The sequence below is a fragment of the Triticum aestivum genome, chromosome 1A, assembly GCF_018294505.1.
Source record: "Triticum aestivum cultivar Chinese Spring chromosome 1A, IWGSC CS RefSeq v2.1, whole genome shotgun sequence".
In the NCBI taxonomy this organism is placed as follows: domain Eukaryota; kingdom Viridiplantae; phylum Streptophyta; class Magnoliopsida; order Poales; family Poaceae; genus Triticum; species Triticum aestivum.
Window position 1 is genome coordinate 312,732,942 of NC_057794.1, and position 22,437 is coordinate 312,755,378.

The window sequence follows — 22,437 nt, forward strand, 5'->3', positions numbered from 1 at the left end:
CAACCCGGGCAGTCGTCACCGTTGTGTTTGGATCATCCCCAAACATCTACAAAACGTCTCCGTTTTGTTAATTGGACTCCCTAGCTATTTTATTCGCGACCATCCAATTGCGATCGTAGGGACGAGATAGCCCCTAACCTTACCTACTCGCTATATATATTAGTCTAACCTAAGACCAAATCCCTAGTTTCTAGGGATCTCCTAGCTGCCGCCGCCACTCCTCTCCCACATCGGGATTCCCTCCCGATACAAAATCCTTCCTTGATTTTCCATTCGGGCCAACCACTCATCGCCCCAATTCCATCGATCCATCCCCTCCAACTAGAGATCCCCACGTCCCTCCTTGACCAGCAACAACCAGGAGCTCGAGCTCCTTCTCCGCAGCCCCACAAGGCTCGAGCGCCTCGTCCCGTGCCTCGATCGAGGATGGATTGGGAGCAGCTCTGCCCTTCGCACGTCGCCGCTAGCGACCTCATCCACCACCACCTCGCCATTCCCCTGCCTCAGCCTCGCCTCCCGCATCCTCCCGCAGAGGCACTCCCCTCGGCTCCGAGTGCTACCACCCGCCGACGGCCTCGCCGGAGCCAGCCGACGACCACGGCAACCCCGCTGGACCCAGGTCGCGTTGCCCCACTGTCCCTTCCTTTTCTCCCTTCTTATACTCTCTCTCTAACCCTCCTCTCTCCCTGTCATGGCAGTAGCTGCCAGGGATGCCGGTCCTCGTCCGCAGCACCCCGGCGCTGTGCACCCATGCCTTCCTCCCCATGCCCGGATCCGCCGCCGCGCCGTCCCGGAGTCCCGCGCCAAGTCCGCCGCCGGCACTCCTTGCCTTGTTCGTCAGGGAGACGACGAGCACTTGGCTCGTCAACGCTCCAGCCGCTGACCACGACCGCGTGCGCCTCGCCCACGTCTTCCAGGAAGACTACGACGACACGCGTGGGCTGTGCCAGCGCCAAGGCCCAGCTCACCTAGCCTTCGGCTGCCTCCTCACCAATCGGGCCGAAGCCCATGGGAGAGCAGCCCCGTCCAGACCCCCTGCTCCTGTTGGCCCAACCAGTTTTGGCCCATGTCATGTTTTTTTCTCGTTCTGCGAATTTGTCCATTTTTTTCCAGAGAACGTAGATTTGCAGAAAAGTCCCTAGACAACATGCATATAATAACTCACAAACCGTGCATCGGATTAAAACAAACTTAATATGGAAGTTGCTTAGAATTTTGTCTAGTTTCATAATATGTCTTTTCATCCATGTTTAAAATGCTTAAAATGTTGTTTGGTTAAATTTGCTCCTATGCCATGTTAAAATGCTTTTATTCGTAACTAAATAACCGTAACTCGGATTTTAATAAACTTTATATGTAAATGGGATGGGAAAATGCCTAGTTTAACATGGTGGCATCATTTTGCATGTTTAACAACTCTAAAATTGTGTTTAGGGCAGAACAGTACCAAACCTAATATATGCATATGGGGATTTACCGGAATTGTTGTTCATTGCTTCCGGCCTCATTTAACCTTGACTAGATAGGTAGTTTTATTGTGCTTCACCCCTTGCCATGTTAATCAACATTTAATATTGTTGGGTACATAAACGAGATCGAACTAAATAACTTGTTGTGGTGTTTCGTCAATATGCAACGGAGTTGCATGTTGAACTCCACTTAATTTGTAGGATTGTTTGTGCATTTTGCCATGCCATGCTTCATTAAACCGGACATGCATCATACTTGATTGTGCATCATGCCATGCTTATGTCGTGGTTGTTTACTACGTTGTGTGCTTCTTTCCGGTGTTGCTTCTTCGGGTTGGTTCTGATAACATCGCGTTTGTGAGGACTCGGTCGTCTACGTCCGTTTGTCTTCTTCATGGACTCGTTCTTCTTCCTTGTGAGATTTCAGGCAAGATGATCATACCCTCGAAATCACTTCTATCATTGCTTGCTAGTTGCTCGCTCTTTTGCTATGCCTATGTTGCGATACCTACCACTTGCTTATCATGCCTCCCATATTGTTGAACCAAGCCTCTAACCCACCTTGTCCTAGCAAACCGTTGTTTGGCTGTGTTACCGCTTTGCTCAGCCCCTCTTATAGCGTTGTTAGTTGCAGGTGAAGATTGAAGTTTGTTTCTTGTTGGAACATGGAGATGTTGTTCCTTGTTGGAACATGTTTACTTGTTGGGATATCACAATATCTCTTATTTAATTAATGCATCTATATATTTGGTAAAGGGTGGAAGGCTCGGCCTTATGCCTGGTGTTTTGTTCCACTCTTGCCGCCCTAGTTTCCGTCATATCGGTGTTATGTTCCCGGATTTTGCGTTGCTTACGCGGTTGGGTTATAATGGGAACCCCTTGACAGTTCGCCTTGAATAAAACTCCTCCGGCAATGCCCAACATTGGTTTTACCATTCGCCACCTAGCCTTTTTTCCCCTTGGGTAGGCCTGCCCAAGGGTCATCTTAACCCCCCTCCCCGGGCTAGTGCTCCTCTGAGTGTTGGTCCGAACTGAGCTGCCTGCAGGGCCACCTCGGGGAAACTTGAGGGTTGGTTTTACTCGTAGCTAGTCTCATCTGAGTGTGCCATGAGAATGAGATATGTGCAGCTCCTATCGGGATTTATCGGCACATTCGGGTGGCTTTGCTGGTCTTGTTTTACCTTGTCGAAATGTCTTGTAACCAGGATTCCGAGTCTGATCGGGTCTTCCCGCTAGAAGGAATATCCTTCGTTGACCGTGAGAGCTTGTGATGGGCTAAGTTGGGACACCCCTGCAGGGATTTGAACTTTCGAAAGCCGTGCCCGCGGTTATGGGCAGATGGGAATTTGTTAACGTTCGGTTGTAGAAAACCTGAAGTTGACCTTAATTAAAATACATCACCCGCGTGTGTAACCGTGATGGTCTCTTTCCGGCGGAGTCCGGGAAGTGAACACGGTGTTGGAGTTATGCTTGACGTAGGTTGTTCTAGGATCACTTCTTGATCATAGATTTCTCGAACGTGCTTTGCCTTTTCTTCTCGCTATCTTTTGCGTATATGTTAGCCACCATATATGCTAGTTGCTTGCTGCAGCTCCACCTCATATCTTTTACCCTGCCTATAAGCTTAAATAGTCTTGATCGCGAGGGTGCGAGATTGCTGAGTCCCCGTGGCTCACAGATACTTCCAAAACCAGTTTGCAGGTGCCGTTGATCCGAGCAGGTGACGCAACCAAGCTCAAGGAGGAGCTCGATGAACATCTTGTCCTTTCTGTTGTTTCGTTCTAGTTGATTAATAGTGGAGCCCAGTCGGAACGATCGGGGAATTGTGTAGCATTTGAGGTGTCTTCTTTTATTTTGGTTCCGTAGACGAACCTTGATTGTATCTGGATAATGTAATGCTTTATTTATGTATTGTGTGAAGTGGCGATTGTAAGCCAACTATGTATCTCTTTCCCTTATGTATTACATGGGTTGTGTGAAAATTACCTCACTTGCGATATTGCTTTCAATGCGGTTATGACTCTAAATCGTGCTTCGACACGTGGGAGACATAGCACGGCTGCATGGGGTCCCGGAGCGCGAGCGTGGGGCAGAACTGATTGATTGGGGATCAGGCGAGAAAAAGAGGGAAGGAGAAGACGTGTGCATGCAGTTTTCGGGAAGAAAGAAAAACGATTTGGGATAAGTGACGCTCGTGGAGGCCAGAGCACGTGTATGGGGACACGTCATGAGCGCGTGATGTGGCCGACGCGGTATTTTTTGATCCGCGAGACCACCGGCTTTCGGGCGACAAGAACGCAGCAGCCGCGTCAGTTCTTTTTGTCTGCTAATAGTACGTACGTACTTACAAGTACTTTTCTCTTTCGAGGGAAGATAGAACATACTTCATTTCACAATGTAGTGTTTTCTTTATCCACGTGCTTCAACTTTAACTGTTAATTTAACTATCAAGACCGATTGCGGCGGGCGCAAAAGTTATATCAGTGAATTCGTATTCGAAAAAAGTTTTTAATTATGTAATTTTTTCTTCCGTCGCAGTCAGTCTCGTTCGTTAAATTTATGGTCAAAGTTCAACCTCGGAAAACGCGGGCACATTATATTTTGGAATGAAGGGAGTACTAGTAGTAGAAGAGAGGAACCAAAGATGATTGCTTAGCAAGATACTCCTATCTTTCATCCGTACCTAATACGTACTCCCGACCTGTGCCATAACAAAACGAGTTGTTTTCTGTCCCGACCTGTGCCTTATAAAACTTGCAGGAAACCCGCTCGCAATTATCAAAAAAAGTACTAGCACACCCCATTGAAAAAGAAGAAGAGGAAAGGAGCCGCCTTTTTCCTTGCGATGGCCGGCGGTTGGTCCTCTCTCCCGGCGGATCTTCTCAATCAGATCTCGGGTCGCCTGATCTCCGATGCCGACCAGCTCCAAGCCCACCAGGTATGCACCCACTGGCGAGCCACCATTCCTCGTCCGGCTGCCTACCGCCCGTGGGTCGTCGCCGCCCGACAGGCGCCCGACGGGCAGGGCCCAGTCGGCGAGTACTCCTTCCTGCTCCCTCGCGGCGTCCAGGGCGTCGACTTCAAGGCGGCCCCACCCGGCCTCCCGTACTGCTGCAGCACGCCTCGCGGCTGGCTCGCCCTTGCGGACGATGTCCGATCCCCCACGCGGCTCGTGCTGTGGGAGCCCCACTCCGGCACCGAGATCCCGCTTCCATGCCTGTCTTCAGTTTCAGTCATATAGGTCTTCCTTTCCGACGACCCGCTTGAATGAGGGCCCATCGGCCCATTTTGACCACGAATGAGGGCCCATCGGCCCAACCCGAGGAGAATGGGCCGACTGGATTAGTAACCCCTTATTTAGGATACCGTCACTTAGACAAATCTAGCTTATAAGCACAAAAGTTCTTATCAAGGCCTTTCTCCTGCTGAATAAAGTGAATGCACTCAAAAACAATTAACACATTATCCGTAGTCATCCGCCCAGGGACAAAAGCGCTCTGTTCCGAAGAAATTATGTTATTAGGCCGTAAACTGGTAGGTAAAAAGCTCTCAGTTTCTTGAAGTTGTACCTGATTGTGTATTTAACTGAACTCACACAATTCATAATCAGATTAACCCATGATCATGGAACCCCAGTTTTGTTATTATATCATATTTCTTGAAAAATTCATACGACTCTATTATAGGCCTTGTGGGTATCCAGCTTTACAACCTAAAGGCCTGTGAGACCATCTCTTTTATTCTTGATTTTATACAATAACTAAGACACATCTAAATGTGTTGTAAACAAATCTAAACATTATCAATGTTAAGTTTGCCAGTCTGAGTAGATTTTTAATCGAGTTCATATCCGACGCACCACCTTTTGCCCAACCAGAAGCCGAATCAAACTAACTAGAAACCGTATCAAACGATTACTGTGCCTCGATAAACAATAATGCTACACGTACAAAGGAATACGGGATTTTACACAAAACAGCTGGAAACCTCGCCGGTAATAGATCAGGCACGCCGAACTGAAAAAGAGAAGCGGCGATGGCCGCCGGCTGGTCCTCCCTCCCCGCCGATATTCTCAATGAGATCCGGGTCGCCTGAACACCGACGCAGACCAGCTCCAAGCCCACCAGGTATGCGCCCACTGGCGAGCCACCATTCCTCGTCCGGCTGCCTACCGCCCGTGGGTCGTCACCGCCCGACAGGCGCCCGACGGGCAGGGCCCAGTCGGCGAGTACTCCTTCCTGCTCCCTCGCGGCGTCCAGGGCGTCGACTTCAAGGCGGCCCCACCCGGCCTCCCGTAGTGCTGCGGCACGCCTCGCGGCTGGCTCGCCCTTGCGGACGATGTCCGATCCCCCACGCGGCTCGTGCTGTGGGAGCCCCACTCCGGCACCAAGATCCCGCTTCCATGCCTGTCTTCAGTCATACAGGTCTTCCTTTCCGACGACCCGCTCGAATGAGGGCCCATCGGCCCATTTTGACCACGAATGAGGGCCCATCGGCCCAACCCGAGGGGAATGGGCCGACTGGATTAGTAACCCCTTATTTAGGATACCGTCACTTAGATAAATCTAGCTTATAAGCACAAAAGCTCTTATCAAGGCCTTTCTCCTGCTGAATAAAGTGAATGCACTCAAAAACAATTAACACATTATCCGTAGTCATCCGCCCAGGGACAAAAGCGCTCTGTTCCGAAGAAATTATGTTATTAGGCCGTAAACTGGTAGGTAAAAAGCTCTCAGTTTCTTGAAGTTGTACCTGATTGTGTATTTAACTGAACTCACACAATTCATAATCAGATTAACCCATGATCATGGAACCCCAGTTTTGTTATTATATCACATTTCTTGAAAAATTCATACGACTCTATTATAGGCCTTGTGGGTATCCAGCTTTACAACATAAAGGCCTGTGAGACCATCTCTTTTATTCTTGATTTTATACAATAACTAAGACACATCTAAATGTGTTGTAAACAAATCTAAACATTATCAATGTTAAGTTTGCCAGTCTGAGTAGATTTTTAATCGAGTTCATATCCGACGCACCACCTTTTGCCCAACCAAAAGCCGAATCAAACTAACTAGAAACCGTATCAAACGATTACTGTGCCTCGGTAAACAATAATGCTACACGTACGAAGGAATACGGGGTTTTACACAAAACAGCTGGAAACCTCGCCGGTAATAGATCAGGCACGCCGAACTGAAAAAGAGAAGCGGCGATGGCCGCCGGCTGGTCCTCCCTCCCCGCCGATGTTCTCAATGAGATCTCGGGTCGCCTGAACACCGACGCAGACCAGCTCCACGCCCACCAGGTATGCGCCCACTGGCGAGCCACCATTCCTCGTCCGGCCGCCTACCGCCCGTGGGTCGTCGCCGCCCGACAGGCCCTCGACGGACTGAGCCCAGTCGGCGAGTACTCCCTCCAGCTCCCTCGCGGCGTCCCGGGCGTCGACTTCAAGGCGGCCCCACCCGGCCTCCCGTACTGCTGCGGCACGCCTCGCGGATGGCTCGCCCTTGCGGACGATGTCCGATCCCCCACGCGGCTCGTGCTGTGGGAGCCCCACTCCGGCACCGAGATCTCGCTTCCATGCCTGTCTTTAGTCATACAGGTCTTCCTTTCCGACGACCCGCTCGAATGAGGGCCCATCGGCCCATTTTGACCACGAATGAGGGCCCATCGGCCCAACCCGAGGAGAATGGGCCGACTGGATTAGTAACCCCTTATTTAGGATACCGTCACTTAGACAAATCTAGCTTATAAGCACAAAAGCTCTTATCAAAGCCTTTCTCCTGCTGAATAAAGTGAATGCACTCAAAAACAATTAACACATTATCCGTAGTCATCCGCCCAGGGACAAAAGCGCTCTGTTCCGAAGAAATTATGTTATCAGGCCGTAAACTGGTAGGTAAAAAGCTCTCAGTTTCTTGAAGTTGTACCTGATTGTGTATTTAACTGAACTCACACAATTCATAATCAGATTAACTCATGATCATGGAACCCCAGTTTTGTTATTATATCATATTTCTTGAAAAATTCATACGACTTTATTATAGGCCTTGTGGGTATCCAGCTTTACAACATAAAGGCCTGTGAGACCATCTCTTTTATTCTTGATTTTATACAATAACTAAGACACATCTAAATGTGTTGTAAACAAATCTAAACATTATCAATGTTAAGTTTGCCAGTCTGAGTAGATTTTTAATCGAGTTCATATCCGACGCACCACCTTTTGCCCAACCAGAAGCCGAATCAAACTAACTAGAAACCGTATCAAACGATTACTGTGCCTCGATAAACAATAATGCTACACGTACGAAGGAATACGGGGTTTTACACAAAACAGCTGGAAACCCCGCCGGTAATAGATCAGGCACGCCGAACTGAAAAAGAGAAGCGGCGATGGCCGCCGGCTGGTCCTCCCTCCCCGCCGATATTCTCAATGAGATCTCGGGTCGCCTGAACACCGACGCAGACCAGCTCCACGCCCACCAGGTATGCGCCCACTGGCGAGCCTCAATTTCTCCTCCGGTCGCCTACCGCCCGTGGGTCGTCGCCGCCCGACAGGCCCCCGACGGACTGAGCCCAGTCGGCGAGTACTCCCTCCAGCTCCCTCGCGGCGTCCCGGGCGTCGACTTCAAGGCGGCCCCACCCGGCCTCCCGTACTGCTGCGGCACGCCTCGCGGCTGGCTCGCCCTTGCGGACGATGTCCGATCCCCCACGCGGCTCGTGCTGTGGGAGCCCCACTCCGGCACCGAGATCCCGCTTCCATGCCTGTCTTCAGTCATACAGGTCTTCCTTTCCGACGACCCGCTCGAGTCGTCGCACTGGATGGCCGTCGCGACCCAGCTCAGACGGCCCCGGGCGCATATCATCTTCTTCTGGCGGCCCGGGGACGCCGCCTGGAGCGGCCCGGCCAAGGTTCCTTGTGCAAAACTCCACAGCGTCGAATTCCACGCGGGGAACATATACTGCATAGACCGCATGTCTAACCTGTCCATCTACGATCTCAAGCTCGGCACAACGTCTCCTCCCGTGCTCCTCGAGTGCTTGGGCATGTCCCCTAGTCAGTTGTCAGAGTCGTTGGTTACCCGCATGTCTGTCAAGGAACGCGTGCGTGCAGTGCACGTCGTGGCCTGCCGTGGCGAGCTCCTGCTAGTGCTGCTGTTCCACGGCCGCCACCCGTCCCTCATGGAAGTCTACAGGCCGTCGTGGACGCTCGGATGCGCCTTCCAGGTCGGTGAGAGGGTGACTGACCTCGGCGGCTACACGCTCTTCCTCGGCCGTGGCGACGCAGTTGCACTGTCTGCCAAGGAGTACCCTGCGATCAGGGGGAATTGCATTTACTACCTGGTGCACAATCTCCCCAAGTACAGGAAGCATTGGGCAATCGTGTTTGATCTGGGGACGGGGGATGTGGACGATATACCTTACCCTGAGGTGCACAAGCAGGAGAATGGTTGCTGGCCATACTCTTGGTTCTGTCCTCGAAGGCCCTTCCTGAAGAAGCAGTTAGCTTGAGCAATAAGCAGGGACTTTGAAAATTAGTCTTCAGAATAAGCTTCTTTGAATAGGGAATTTCCTTATGAAATTCCTGTTGTAACTGTTTAAACCATAGGATTTCGTTATGAACTTCCTATTGTAACTGTTGAAGTGCAGAATTTTCTTATAAATTTCCGAGATTATATCAAAACTTTTGAATATCTTCCGGTGGATTTTTTACCTTTGGATCAGCATTTGAGGTTTGTGCTGTATTGGACCATCTGTCTCCAGATAATGGGCTTGTTCAAAGCTGATTTGCCGATGCCTTATTTTGTTCCCCGCAGAAGGACAAGAGATCATCTTGTCTCAGGAAGGAAGACAATGGGAAGAGTGTCACCGAGTGTTTGCGGCGAGTGATCCTGCTAGGTGACAGGAGGCTCAGCAACGAGTGCTGAGACAGATGTTTGACCCCAGCAGTGTTCCAGAGCAGAGAGGTATAACTGGTATTGTTCATTTTAATATCTTTCTAGGTGGTTATTTGAGGTGGTTTTTCCCTGAGGATTTAATGGACTTACGTGTTTTGCGTTGTCTAAAAGTAGTTACACGCCCTGGCCCCTGGGGCGCAACACTGAGCAGCTGCCTCCTATTCAGTATTCTACTGATGTTCTCCTCTCGAGCTGCCTCTATTGTATGTGTCCTGGCCCTTTGGTGGTTCAAAGCTTCTCTTGCCACCTCTGCATGATCAGTTTGCCTGGGAATCCTGCTGCCATCTGGTACCTATCTCTACGACCTTCTGCTACCCTGTTTAATTTGGATACTAGCAGGGAATGGCGCGGTGGCACGCAGCGCCCATGAGGGAGCCCGTGTGTGCATTTTTGTTTTTTCTTTTGTTAAAAAAATAAATAGTGGATCGAGAAAGGAGCTGGTGGACCAGAAGTTTTATTTAACAAGCAGTTTCATGCATGTCCTTCAATAGTTTTCTTCATAAAGAAGTAGATGAATAATAGATGCAGCAACTTAACACCTAAGCAGAGGGATATTATTATGACTGAAAGGAGATAAGTTCAAAAGGCTATGAAAACACAAGGTACTTAGTTCAAAAGAAAACAATGCTTAGAGAATAGAGACCCTTGTATAATTGCAAAATAGACAATAACATCTTTGATTATTATGACACAGTTTGCTTCGAACATGTTCTCCTTCTGAAGATTAGTTTTCTCTTCCTCGTGGCTCTTTGGAGGAAACAGCTCTTTTGTGGCACGTCTGCATGTAGTTCAGATCCAATCTCTTTTTTTTTTGTAATAGAATTCGTTGCCGTTGTTTCAGATCCAATCTTTCTAGCCGGCGACGACATAAGGAATTGAGAAAGTCAGAACATACAAACCGTTGAACCAGTGTATTTGAAATGATCAGTGAATAGAATTTGCTAGTGTCTGAACTCATAAGTTCGTGCGGCAGCTAGCCTGTTTGTTCACTCCATTTTTTGTATGTAAAACAATAACATCTGGATATGTTATGATATGGGCACAAAAAACACACGTAAGCTTGTAGATACAGGAATGGAGTCGATTAGCTGAATTCTTAGCATACATTATATATAAGACCCAGGGTGAAGAATTACTTATTCTTCACCCTGGTTGATCGATGTTTCGTCCTAGTCCTACCAGGCCATCGTTTTACGTTTGGGAAAAAAGGCCAGCGGTTCCAGGTTGTAAAATTGCAATGGGATGCAAGTAATTTTACGTTTATGCATTGACTCGAATATACCCCCTTGCCCGTCCTTTTTCTGAAAAAAAGGAGAGCTGCGCCTCCAAACGGGTTGTGAGTATCGGCGGCGACCAGCACGCAAGAGACGGCAGCATGGTGCTCAGCGATTTGGATCTGGTGAAGTCATCGGTTGGCTGGCTGCCATGGCGGCATGCTACTCGGCGGCGTGGTCTCGATGTTGTGGTGGTGAAGCAGCACAAAGGTTGTGGAGGAGCAACTCCACTTTGCTGCTACAATGTGTATAGCACAAGTGTTGAAGGAACAACTTCAACGTGCTGCGCTAGATATCGCTTTAGAGGCGAATGTAGGCCGATATGGCAGCAAGAGTTCAATCCAGAACTCCTGGATCACAAGATCTACTCCAAGATCTTAGATAAGAACAACAAGTTCTATTATAGATAGTGGGTACATAGTCTGGGTACAAAGTAGAGGTGAGGACCTCTATTTATAGAGCTTTGGGAAGCCTTCACATACTTTCTACTTATAGCTGAATACTCTAGAAACATTATTTAAGGTTCACCATTCTACTCATAGCTACTCACAACTAGAAGACTCTAGAAAACAGTTAGATCCATCTTTCTTTGGCGCGAGTAGGGCTGGTACAACACATGGGCTAATACTTTCTCGAATGTGCCCCTTTTGCAGCAATTCCTCCACTTTCTCCTTCAATATATTATGCTCCTTTGGGCTCATTTGATAGTGTGGAAGATTAGGAAGACTTGCTCCCGGAATTAAGTCAATTCTATGTTGAATTCCTCTCATCGGTGGCAAGCCTTGTGGCTCTCCAAGTATGTTCTGAAATTCTGCCAATAAACCATGTACCTTTACTGGAATTTCAACAGTCAGGTGCTCTTCTCCCTTTACAACAAGTGCAGCACACAAATCTGCCTCCTCCAAGTCTTCCATAAACTCATGAGAGGTATGGGAGATAGTTAACATAGTTTTCCCCTCCTCCTTAGAGGTATTACCTTCGGTTTTGTTTGGTAAGATGATGATCTTTCTCTTGTTCCAAATGAAACAGTAGGAGTTTTCCTTGCCCTTGTGTGTAGTATCCACATCAAATTGCCAAGGTCTCCCAAGAAGAACATGGCTAGCGTCCATATCAACTACGTCACACAACACATTTGAGCGATAATGCTTGCCCAAGGAAAGTGGCAGGTTGCATTGTTTGGTGATCCTCATATTCACTCCTTTCTTGATCCACCCAATAGTGTAGGGGTTTGGATGATCATGAGTATCAAGCTTTAAATGGCTCACCAACTTCTGGGAGATAAGATTCTCGCAGCTGCAACTATCAATCACTAACTTGCATACCTTGCCATTCACTGTGCATTTGCTCTCAAATATTTTCTTCCTTTGTGTGTCATCAGGTTGTGGTGTGGAACATAGGAGACGCTGAATCACACATACCACCTCTTCACCTTCTTGACAAACCTCTTGTCCCTCTACGTCTTCAGATTCGTATTCTTCCTCATCGCCTTCACCATCATGGATAGTTGTGTTAACAATTTTTTTTAGTGGGCAGCCGCTGGATATGTGTCCCTCTTCACCACATTTATAGCATTTTGGGCCTTCATTAGACTTACCCTTGCCTCTAGTTTGCTTCTCGATGTGTCGTTTTTCCTTTGGTGGAGCGGTCTTTTCTTCCACTCTATTAGGCTGACTCCTAGACAAGCCTTCAGTATGAGGATATGGAGGATATGGAGCCTTAGTTGTCTTTCTTGTCCTCACAAACCTCTCAGCCTTTAAGGCTAGAGCTTGTGCTTGATCAACGGACCAGATTTGTTGCAGCATCAATCGATCTTGAATAGCATCATTGAGACCATTGATGTACCTTGCAACTTGTTGATCTTCAGTTTCAGCAAGGTTGCACCTCACTTGTAGCCTTAGAAACTCCTCCGTATAATCTGAAACAGTCCTATTTCCTTGAGCACAATTTTGAAATTGGATAAATAGGATCTGGTCATAATCAGCGGGCAAAAATCTCCCTTCCAAGAGACTTTTCATTTGCCGCCAAGTTCTCACACGAGGTTCTCCTCTCAGCCTGCGCTCTTCTTGAACGCGATGCCGCCATGCACCGGCTCCTCCTTTCAGCTTGTATGCGACCAAAGGAACTCTACGATCTTCTGGAACCTCCATGACCTCAAAGAAAGTCTCCACTTCATATAACCAATCTAGGCACCCTTCAATGTCAACATTTCCATTAAAAGTTGGGATCTCAGCTTTCACCTTGTATGTATTCCTTGCATATGTAGTAGGGTTGGGTACTCTCCGATATGCATAGAGATCAGCTTCTTCAAGGGCTTCATCATATTCTTCACCTTCAGAAGTTTCAACATAAATTGGCCTTCTTGAAGCATGTTGAACAGCACGTTGTTGTGGCGGTCTTGCTCCAAGATTACCTCTCCTGCTTCTTTGATGAACATCTTCTTCTTCTTTAGATGAATCTCCTTCATTGGTAGCAGGGGGGACACCCTTTCTTATCATCTCAACCAGCTGACCAAATCTCCGATTAAGATCTTCACGCAGCTCTTTGATTTGTTGTTCTGCAGCATCCATCCTCTTCTCCAATTGCTCCATTGCTTGCTGCAGCTTGCTCTCGAAGAGGACAGCAAAAACTAGTATGGGTCAACGAGGCTTTGATGCCACCTGAAGCAGCACAAAGGTTGTGGAGGAGCAACTCCATTTTGCTGCTACAATGTGTACAGCACAAGTGTTGAAGGAACAACTTCAACGTGCTATGCTAGATATCACTCTAGAGGCGAATGTAGGCTGATATGGCAGCAAGAGTTCAATCCAGAACTCCTAGAGCACAAGATCTACTCCAAGATCTTAGATAAGAACAACAAGTTCTATTATAGGTAGTGGGTACATAGTCTGGGTACAAAGTAGAGCTGAGGATCTCTATTTATAGAGCTTTGGGAAGCCTTCACATACTTCTACTTATAGCTGGAATACTCTAGAAACATTATTTAAGGTTCACCATTCTACTCATAGCTACTCACAACTAGAAGACTCTAGAAAACAGTAGGTAGGATAGAAAAGAAATACTACACTAGAGTGGAAGTATCTAGAAGTAGCCAAACAGATCCGGCATGTGTTTTTCTTTCTTCTCATCTAGTGTTCCTCATCAGGTGGTCGCTGGGCAGTTGGGGCGGCATGGTGTGCGGCGTCTGCCTAGGTCTTGGGCGGCGTCATGCGGGGTCGTCGCGGCGGAGCTGTGGCGAGTGATTGTGGCGGCGCTCAAGTGTGTGTCCGTGCTTTCTTTTTTTTGAACAGTCACCAGGGGGGAGAGGATTCCCACCTGAATATATTGCTCAAAAAGCTGCCAAAGCCAAGAGTCTCCCCTTAAGCTTTGGCTGATCCAGTTTATAAGGAAAACCGGATCTAAAACCTAAACAAGTTGACCCCGTTTATGAGGGAAACCGGGCTGAAAACCGTACATGTAACAAGGTTACAGAAGAAGAGAAAAAAAATTGACGCCCAAGAGAAGGCACGACCTAGCTAGCAGGCAGAAAGACCCAACACCACGAGAGACACAAGTAGATGTGGGGTGCTGTCAAGGGATCACAATACCAAGACTCAGTAAACAACCTAACGCACCACACCGGCGTGCGTACGGAGCCCCACGACACAACAGAGGATCATCCATAATCAACGAGTGCCAAACCTTAACACGAACCTTGACTGGGAGATCCGCCACGGGCGGTCGAGATGATTAGCAGGTTGGGGAGGCATCGTTGCGTCGTCATTGAGCAAAAGTGAACCGAGACAACACCAAGAGCCCGAAGCTCGCCGCAGCACAACGGCAACCATGGGAGGGTCTTGAGCAGGACAGCAACAGGACGGATACCACGCGAAGGACAGCCGAAGAGAAAACACATGAAGAAGAACACAGCAACATGGATGACACACAAAATGATGAGCAAAGGCGGAAGGATGGTGGCGAAGGGCTCGACGAGGAAGCAACACAACGGCAGCCACGGGAGGGTCATGAGCAGGCACAATAACAGGACGACGCACCACCGAAGGGCGGGGGTCGGATGGGAGGCAGCGGGTGATGGGTTGGAGGGGGGATGTCACGGAGTCATTGGCAGACCCAAAGTCGCCAGCAACCTAGCACGAGGCTTGGCAATGACAATGGCAGGGGTTCCCAAGTGACGCCTTCAGGAAGGTCTAAATCGTCGTCGGAGCTTTCGCCCGGAACCCCCCCCCCCGAAGAGGAGATGCATCTCCCAAACCACGCCTCGAGGGAGGATTACGACGGAAAGGGCGCCGCCGTGGTCGCTTGTATAGAGCAGGATTTCTCCGGGAGGCATGCGTGCTTGTGCTGCTACCTGAAGATGTTGCCTGCCGTTTGGATTGAATTTTGGTTGGGTGTGAGTGCACGGGTTGAGGTGAGCAACCCCCGATCTGACTATCTGTTCCAAATTTCAAATCTACTTACACCTACGTTTCACTTTGCCATGCTCTTCCTAAATTGCTTTCTCTTCCCAAATCGCTAGTTTGGCCTGAGGATTATTCTCTGGTTCGCTAAAAAAAGAGAGGCAGAGCAGTCTGCCAGAATAGGTTTACGTAGAGCTCCTGAGTCCTGTGCTTTGATGAACTTTCCTCTTTTTTTTTTATCTGTAATTGTAGTTCAGCAGTGTTTTCTCTCAATCATTATAACTTGTTATTTTGAGAAGTGACTCTGTTCTGGAGATAACTTCACATAATTCTGTTGCTTTCTAGTCAATTGAAAAAACATGCTGTTCAATGTTCCTCTTGAGATCATTGCAATAGCTAGGAGTTCTGATGCGATGTTTCCTTTTGTTTCTTAGGTTCCTGTAACTATTTTTCTATTTGATCGTTGTTACTTGGTGCGTGTGTTGGGTGTCTTTCCTAGGTTATTAGCTGTGTTTTGCTATGTGGGGATTTTTGCAGCTTCGGTTGCACTTGGTATGTTATCTTCAGGAGTTCCTTTAAGAACCGGTACCCAGTGAACTATCTTTGCTTCTTATGACGCAAGGCTTGAGCCTCTTTTGTCGAAAGATGTTATTTAGACTTTACTGTGTAAGCTTACCTATGTTTTCATTCTTGCATTTAAGACTCTGTAACCCCATTAAGACTCCATTTTCTTAGGAACACGATGTCGTTGCGATGTTTCCAAATGCACCAGCAAAAGAGCATGAAGAACGTCGACCGCGGGTGAGCGACATCTAGCAGATTGCGGACAGAGGCCACTACTGAAGGTGGCTGGAACCACAGCGTGGCCCCGAAATCAACCAATAACGGGCAGACAAAGAGGAGGTGGCTCGCCAATAACAGTGTGGCGGACTGGGCAGGCAACTATTACATGCTCTAAAATTGAGGTTTAGAGCAATGAAAAAGGTGATTTTGTTCCTGAATCGTGCTTAACGTTTATTTAGCAATCAAGCACTAGAAGCCCAGTTTGAGATGTGCTTCTTGTTGGTTCATGTAGACATGCCAACGAAGGCCTGATAAAGAAAAATAGAAAAAAAATACAGTAGATTGGTTTGATTGTTCTCTTGTGTAGACCAAAATTAGCGAGGAAAAGAAATTGTATTTTGGTTCCAACTGTTCAACAGCTCTAAAAGGCATAGAGTCAACCAGTCAGGCTTTGACCAGACGTCGAACATCTTCAGAACCTTGATTGCTGATCCTACAGACCTAAACTCTATTCTGGCAAGTTATAATTAGTTCTAGGAGGGTATGCAGATTGAATTTGCTATATTGCAGTCTGGACTACAAGCTGCAATGTTTTGATAACCATGGTCTGGATGTAGATAATTTTGAGAAAGCATACTTCTTCCTGTGTGCATTTAGGCTTTATGGGATTAATCTCTCTATCATCAGTTCTTCTAGTATTTGATTGAACCCTCTAATATAATTCCAATTTCAGTAATTTATCAAATCCATCCCATGGGAGAAGATTTGTCCTTGGTTCAGTCAAATCTCTTATATTTTCTTTAAATCTACGTGCCTTGTAGTTGTAAGTACTCTACTATCTTTTCAGTAACATTCTGACCTATATATGAGAATTATGTAGCACCTTTATTACGACAGTAATGATTCACTAAGATTCTATCTTACCACATGGTCCAATTTATTTCCAGTTGTTGCCACCTTCCCTGGATACATCACACCCTATATAGTATGCTCCTAGCATGCTTTGTGTTTTTAGATCAAATTGTTCGTCTGCAACAAATTGAAGTGTTGGTCTGGAAATAAAATTATTTAGAAAGAGACGAACTATCTGCTCATTTTCTACCATCTAAACTAGTATAGCAAGTGGTACATGCCAGCGAACAAATAGTTTATACCCTATTTCAGTGTGGGGCACTATTTTGCTATTCTGTGGAAGCACCTGCTATTATTTTCGTTCAAAGCATTCATAATTTGGGTTTCTGCAAGGGCTCTGCAAAAAAACATATTTTTGATAAATGTTGTGCGATGCATCCTTCTGCGCACCTAATCGCCTATTTAGAAAAAGAAATAAAAGTAGCTGCATTCGCGTGTACTTCGGAGTGTGCATAGATGGCAGAATAGTTGCACCCTTGCTTTCTACTAATAGTTTTATTTACAGTGTAGGTAGTTCACTATATAAGTTTCCTGATAACTGTAGGCTGATGTTAATATTTTTTTTTTGGAAAGAACGAAATATCAGGATCTTTGACATTGCAGAATTATGCTGACACGGTGTTTGAGGGTATCATTGATGAGTTTCAATCTTGGAGAGGTGCAGACTGCTTGTCTTCTTTCTGAATCATGTTCCTCTTGTTTTCTCCCTGTTGGGAGTGTATGGAGTTCTCCCTGGTGGGCTGTGTTATCAGCGTGTTATCTTAGTCCATGTATATATTCCAGTTCTGTTTTCTTGAGAGCTGACCCTGTAAATTCTTTTTTTTGTGAATGAAAAATTTTCATAGATTAAGTTGGAGCATTACAATCTTTTTTGCGGGCAATAGTGAGAGCTTTATTCAAACAAAAGCATTTGCTGGATCGTCAGCCAACAGGCTGCTCACCAGGAAGCTAGGGGTCTCTTCCAGCCAACTTTCAGTCATACTCAGTGTGCAAGCACGCTTGGCACAGAGATGAGCTGGATAGTTTGCTGACCGGATTACATGAATAATATCAAATAAAGAAAAAGTAGTAGCTAGCTCTCCTATCTCATAAAACAACGGTGCCATAACCGCGAAGGAATTGTGACGATTCTTTCAGAGTTCCACAACCTCCAGGCAATCTGTTTCGATGATCACTTCCTGAAATCCTCTGAGATTCGCAAAGCGCACGCCTTCCCGTACAGCCATTGCTTCAGCAATAAGAGGGTCCGTGACACCCACAAGAGGTTTGCTCCATGCTCCCAAGAGGCGACCGGCTGATCGCGCCACCCCCCCTGCTCCACTATTGCCGCCATCCAGATGAATTGCTGCATCGGTGTTTATTTTGATGATCGTTCCATCAGGGGGACACCACCCATAACCTGGCAGGATTTTTAGGTCTGACCGAGGTATGTCCAAGATCGCTAGATCTTCTCTAATGCGTCTCACAGAAGTAGACGGGTCAAGTTTCTCCTGATCATGTGTGAGACGATTCCAAGAGTGCCAGATCGCCCACATCACTGTGACTATGATCGCTCGCTTCTTCTCTGAGAAAAGCTGGTCACATAAAATGTCACGAGACCAAGTGGTTGGGTGTAGCTTCGGTAGAGAGAGATCAAGTAGTTGTTGAGCTTGCACCCATAATTGCTTTGCATGCGAACAATGAATGAGTGCGTGTGCTAAATCCTCATCCATGGCCATGTAGATTTTGCATCTCCCGATCTCCTGAATATGACGATGCTTTAAGGTAGATTCCACCGAAATAATTCCTCTCAAGACTCGCCAGTAGAAGACCCGAACTTTAGGGATCACATTGAGTTTCCATAAGGCACGCCACAGCTCTGTGTGGTCGGTTGAAGACCCGATACCCGTCCCTTCTTCGAGAGCAGAGCACTCTTTTTTGTTCACTATAGACCGGTACGCTGATTTGACTGTGTAGATGCCAGATTTTTCATGTGCCCATGCCATAAAGTCATCACCACCCCCCTGGCGCAAAGGTATATTCAGAATGGCTTGTGCATCGGGGCCGATAAACAGATCATGTACTAACTCCGTCTTCCATGTCCAGTTGTCAGTGTCGATCAGCTCACTAACCAACTCAACAGATGCATTTTGAGGTCGCAGCATGGGAGTCATAGATACTGTCGACGGGATCCATCGATCCTCCCATATGGATATGGTTGAACCGGTACCCACGCGTTTGATAAGGCCAGCATCGAGCGCCTCTCGACCGGCAACAATGGCTCGCCAAGTAGCAGATGCAACTTTCGATACTGTGGCGAGCTGAAACTCACAATCAGGGAAGTAACGGCCCTTCAAAACCCGGGCACATAGAGAGTTGGGATTAGTCATAAATCGCCATCCGTGCTTCCCCAAAAGAGCTAGATTGAACAAACGGAGATCACGGAAGCCCATTCCACCCTTGCATTTCGGTGTAGCTAGTTTGTCCCATCCACATTTAGCTTAATCCATCCCACTGGTGGTTTACACCAATGTACAGGCTGGCAGAACTCCCTCTGGTTGGTAGGTTGATCTACAGATCGTGAGTTTTGATAGGAGATGACCATTTTACCTTTGCCCTGTCAGACCCAAGTAGTCTGATGAACAGGATTCAGTGAATACTATCTGAACTTAGCAATTTGCATTCACTTTCAGAGGAAGGGTTGGAGAGTTCAAGCTCATTACAGGGGAACCTAGCCAGCCAGGAACACTGGCGGCGCAAAGGGGGAAACCCTAGAAAACTCAGAGATGGTTCTCGCGTCTCCAGAACGCTGGCTTTATAGCCTTACAAACCCAGAAAAGAAAGGAAAAATGGATACAGAGCAGTTGAGGCTGCGAGCCTTTTGCCGGAAAGTGAATAGCGACGCGTCCGAGTCGGGGAGCCGTCCGATGCGCGATCCACGGTGTCAGCTACATCATAACTCGTGAAACGGTACGCGTGAAGGGGGAACGTTGGATCCGTGATGGACGGCTCAGCTGTCTTCGCGCGCTTGTGGAGGCCATTCAAATTAGCTGAACTTCGCCTTCAGGTGTAGCTACGTTGCAGATGGGTCCTGACAACTCCCCCCCAATGAGACCAAACATGTCCTCAGGGTTGGAAGTGAGGAAAAACTCGCTGGATAAACGTGGCATCCTCCCAAGTTGCTTCTTCCACTGGAAGGTTGCTCCACTTGATTTTCCACCTGACCACAGGGATATCGATATCGCCTTGTTTACGAGGGACCAGTTGGCGCTCCAACAGTAGTTCTGGTTCGAGCAGGATTGTGCCATCCGGGTTAAGCAAGGGGAGTTTTGCGTTAGGTATTGCTGCTGGGCCAATGTGTTTCTTCAGTTGGCTGATGTGGAATGTATTGTGCAGTTTGCAGTCGTTTGGCAGGAGAAGTTTATAGGAAACATTACCAACTTTATGTAGAACTTTAAACGGTCCGTAGTACTTGGAGTGCAGCTTGAAACACTTGTGAATGCTCAGTGTAGTGTGTCTGTAGGGCTGGAGCTTCAAGTAGACCATATCACCCACTTGTAATGTTCTCTCGGATCTCTTCTTATCTGCAAAGTGCTTCATTCTGTTCAGAGCTCTGAGAAGATTTTCTTTGATGTGAGTAGCAGTTTGCTCAGCAGTGAGGACTGATGGAAGGTTGCTAGTGTCCTCAAGTGGGTAAAGAGCTGCTTCAGCTATCATATTGGGTTTTCTGTTGTATAGTGCCTGAAAAGGGGTGATCTTGAGTGAGGTGTGATAGGATGTATTGTACCACCACTCAGTTAAGGGCAGCCATTGAAACCATTTCTTTGGTTGCAGAAAGGCCATACATCTCAGGTAGTTCTCTAGACACTGATTCACCCTTTCAGTTTGCCCATCAGTCTAAGGATGGTAAGATGTGCTCATGTGTAACTTAATGCCCATTCGTTTGAACAAACTCTGCCATAGCTGACTTGTGAAGATTTTGTCCCTGTCAGTGACAATAACAGAAGGTAGGCCATGTAATTTAAATATGTTTTCCACAAAACCATTGGCTACAGTCTGCACTGTGATGGGGTGTTTCATGGCAATAAAGTGATTGTACTTGGTGAATCTGTCAACGACCACCAGGATCATATCCTTGTTTTGAGAGACTGGCATTCCCTCCACAAAGTCCATACTCATGTGGCACCAAGCAAAATCAGGCACATGTAAGGGTTGCAGGAGACCAGGGTACTTGCAGTGTTCTGGTTTGTTGATCTGGCAAGTTGGACACTGCTTGATGAAGTCAACAATGAATTGTTTCATGCCAGGCCAGTGGAACAAGAGCTTGACCCTTTGATATGTTGCTCTGTGGCCAGAGTGACCACCCAGCTCTGAATTGTGCAGGGCAGACACCAGTTTGGTCCTCAGTTGAGTGTCGCTGCCCACAACAAATCTATTTTTATATCTGATAATGCCCTGCTTTAGGGTGTAATTATCCAAGGCCGAGGGATTGGTGACCAATTGGGCCATGATGGTCTTGCATTTACTGTCAGTGTTGTAACTGGCAACTACTTCAGAAATCCAAGCAGGCACAGCTGAGCTTGCAATGAGGTTGTGCAGTTTGTACTGCACTCTAGAGAGAGCATCAACTACTCTGTTTTTGTGCCCTTGTTTGTATTCCACTCTATAATTGTAGCCCAATAACTTCACTAGTAATTTATGTTGAATTCCTTCAGTCAACTTTTGTTCCTGAATATATTTGAGGCTTTGCTGATCAGTTCTGATAATGAGAGAAAATGCTGCAAAGTAGTGCTTCCAATATTTTAGAGCTTCAATGATAGCCAAGGCCTCTTTATCATAAGTTGAGCTAGCAGCAGCTCTAGGGCCAATAGTTTTGCTGAAGAAGGAAATTGGCCTGCCTCCCTGCATGAGGACTGCTCCAATGCCATAGTTGCAGGCATCAGTTTCTAGAACAAATGGTTTGGAAAAATCAGGAAGGGCCAAGACAGGGGCTTCTGTCATTCTGTGCTTCAAAGTGTTGAAAGCCTGTTGTTGTTCAGTGCCCCATGTGAAACTGTCCTTTTTGAGTGAGTTGAACAAAGGTTTGCATATAAATCCATAATTTTGGATGAACCTTCTGTAATAACCAGTTAATCCTAGGAAGCTTCTCAGCTGAGTGACATTCTCAGGTGTTGGCCACTTAAGTACTGCCTCAATCTTTACAGGATCTGTAGCAACTCCATCTCCTTTGATGATGTGACCAAGGTATTCCACTTGTGGCTGAGCAAAAGTGCATTTGCTGAGCTTTGCATACAGCTGGTGTTGTTGAAGTGTCTCAAAAACTTCCTTTAAATGTTCTATGTGTTCCTGCAGATTTTTACTAAAAACCAGGATGTCATCAAAGAAGATCAAGACAAATTTTATCAGATACTTCTTGAAAATTGTATTCATCAACTTCTGGAATGTAGCAGGGGCATTAGTAAGCCCAAAAGACATAACTAAGTACTCATAGTGCCCACAATGAGTGCTGAAAGCTGTCTTTTCTATATCATGTTGCACCATCCTGATCTGATGGTACCCACTTCTTAAGTCCAGTTTAGTGAAAATAGTGGCTCCATGTAATTCATCCAGTAGATCTTCAATTACTGGCACTGGATATTTGTTCTTGACTGTTTGTTCA

General features: G+C 47.0%; 3 protein-coding genes across 3 annotated transcripts; all 3 read left to right on the forward strand.

The window, feature by feature from the left end:
* Window positions 1-4,213: 4,213 nt before the first annotated feature.
* Window positions 4,214-4,929, forward strand: LOC123122410 (putative F-box protein At1g65770). The gene has a single exon (XM_044542639.1). It carries the CDS (start codon window positions 4,315-4,317, stop codon window positions 4,708-4,710), a length of 396 nt encoding a protein of 131 aa, XP_044398574.1. The 5' UTR covers window positions 4,214-4,314; the 3' UTR covers window positions 4,711-4,929.
* A 1,456-nt stretch (window positions 4,930-6,385) lies between these two features.
* LOC123048066 (uncharacterized) lies at window positions 6,386-7,108 on the forward strand. The gene has a single exon (XM_044471260.1). It carries the CDS (start codon window positions 6,688-6,690, stop codon window positions 7,105-7,107), a length of 420 nt encoding a protein of 139 aa, XP_044327195.1. The 5' UTR covers window positions 6,386-6,687; the 3' UTR covers window position 7,108.
* A 306-nt stretch (window positions 7,109-7,414) lies between these two features.
* On the forward strand, window positions 7,415-9,162 carry LOC123048082 (uncharacterized). The gene has a single exon (XM_044471261.1). It carries the CDS (start codon window positions 7,872-7,874, stop codon window positions 8,988-8,990), a length of 1,119 nt encoding a protein of 372 aa, XP_044327196.1. The 5' UTR covers window positions 7,415-7,871; the 3' UTR covers window positions 8,991-9,162.
* The last annotated feature ends 13,275 nt before the right edge of the window (window positions 9,163-22,437 follow it).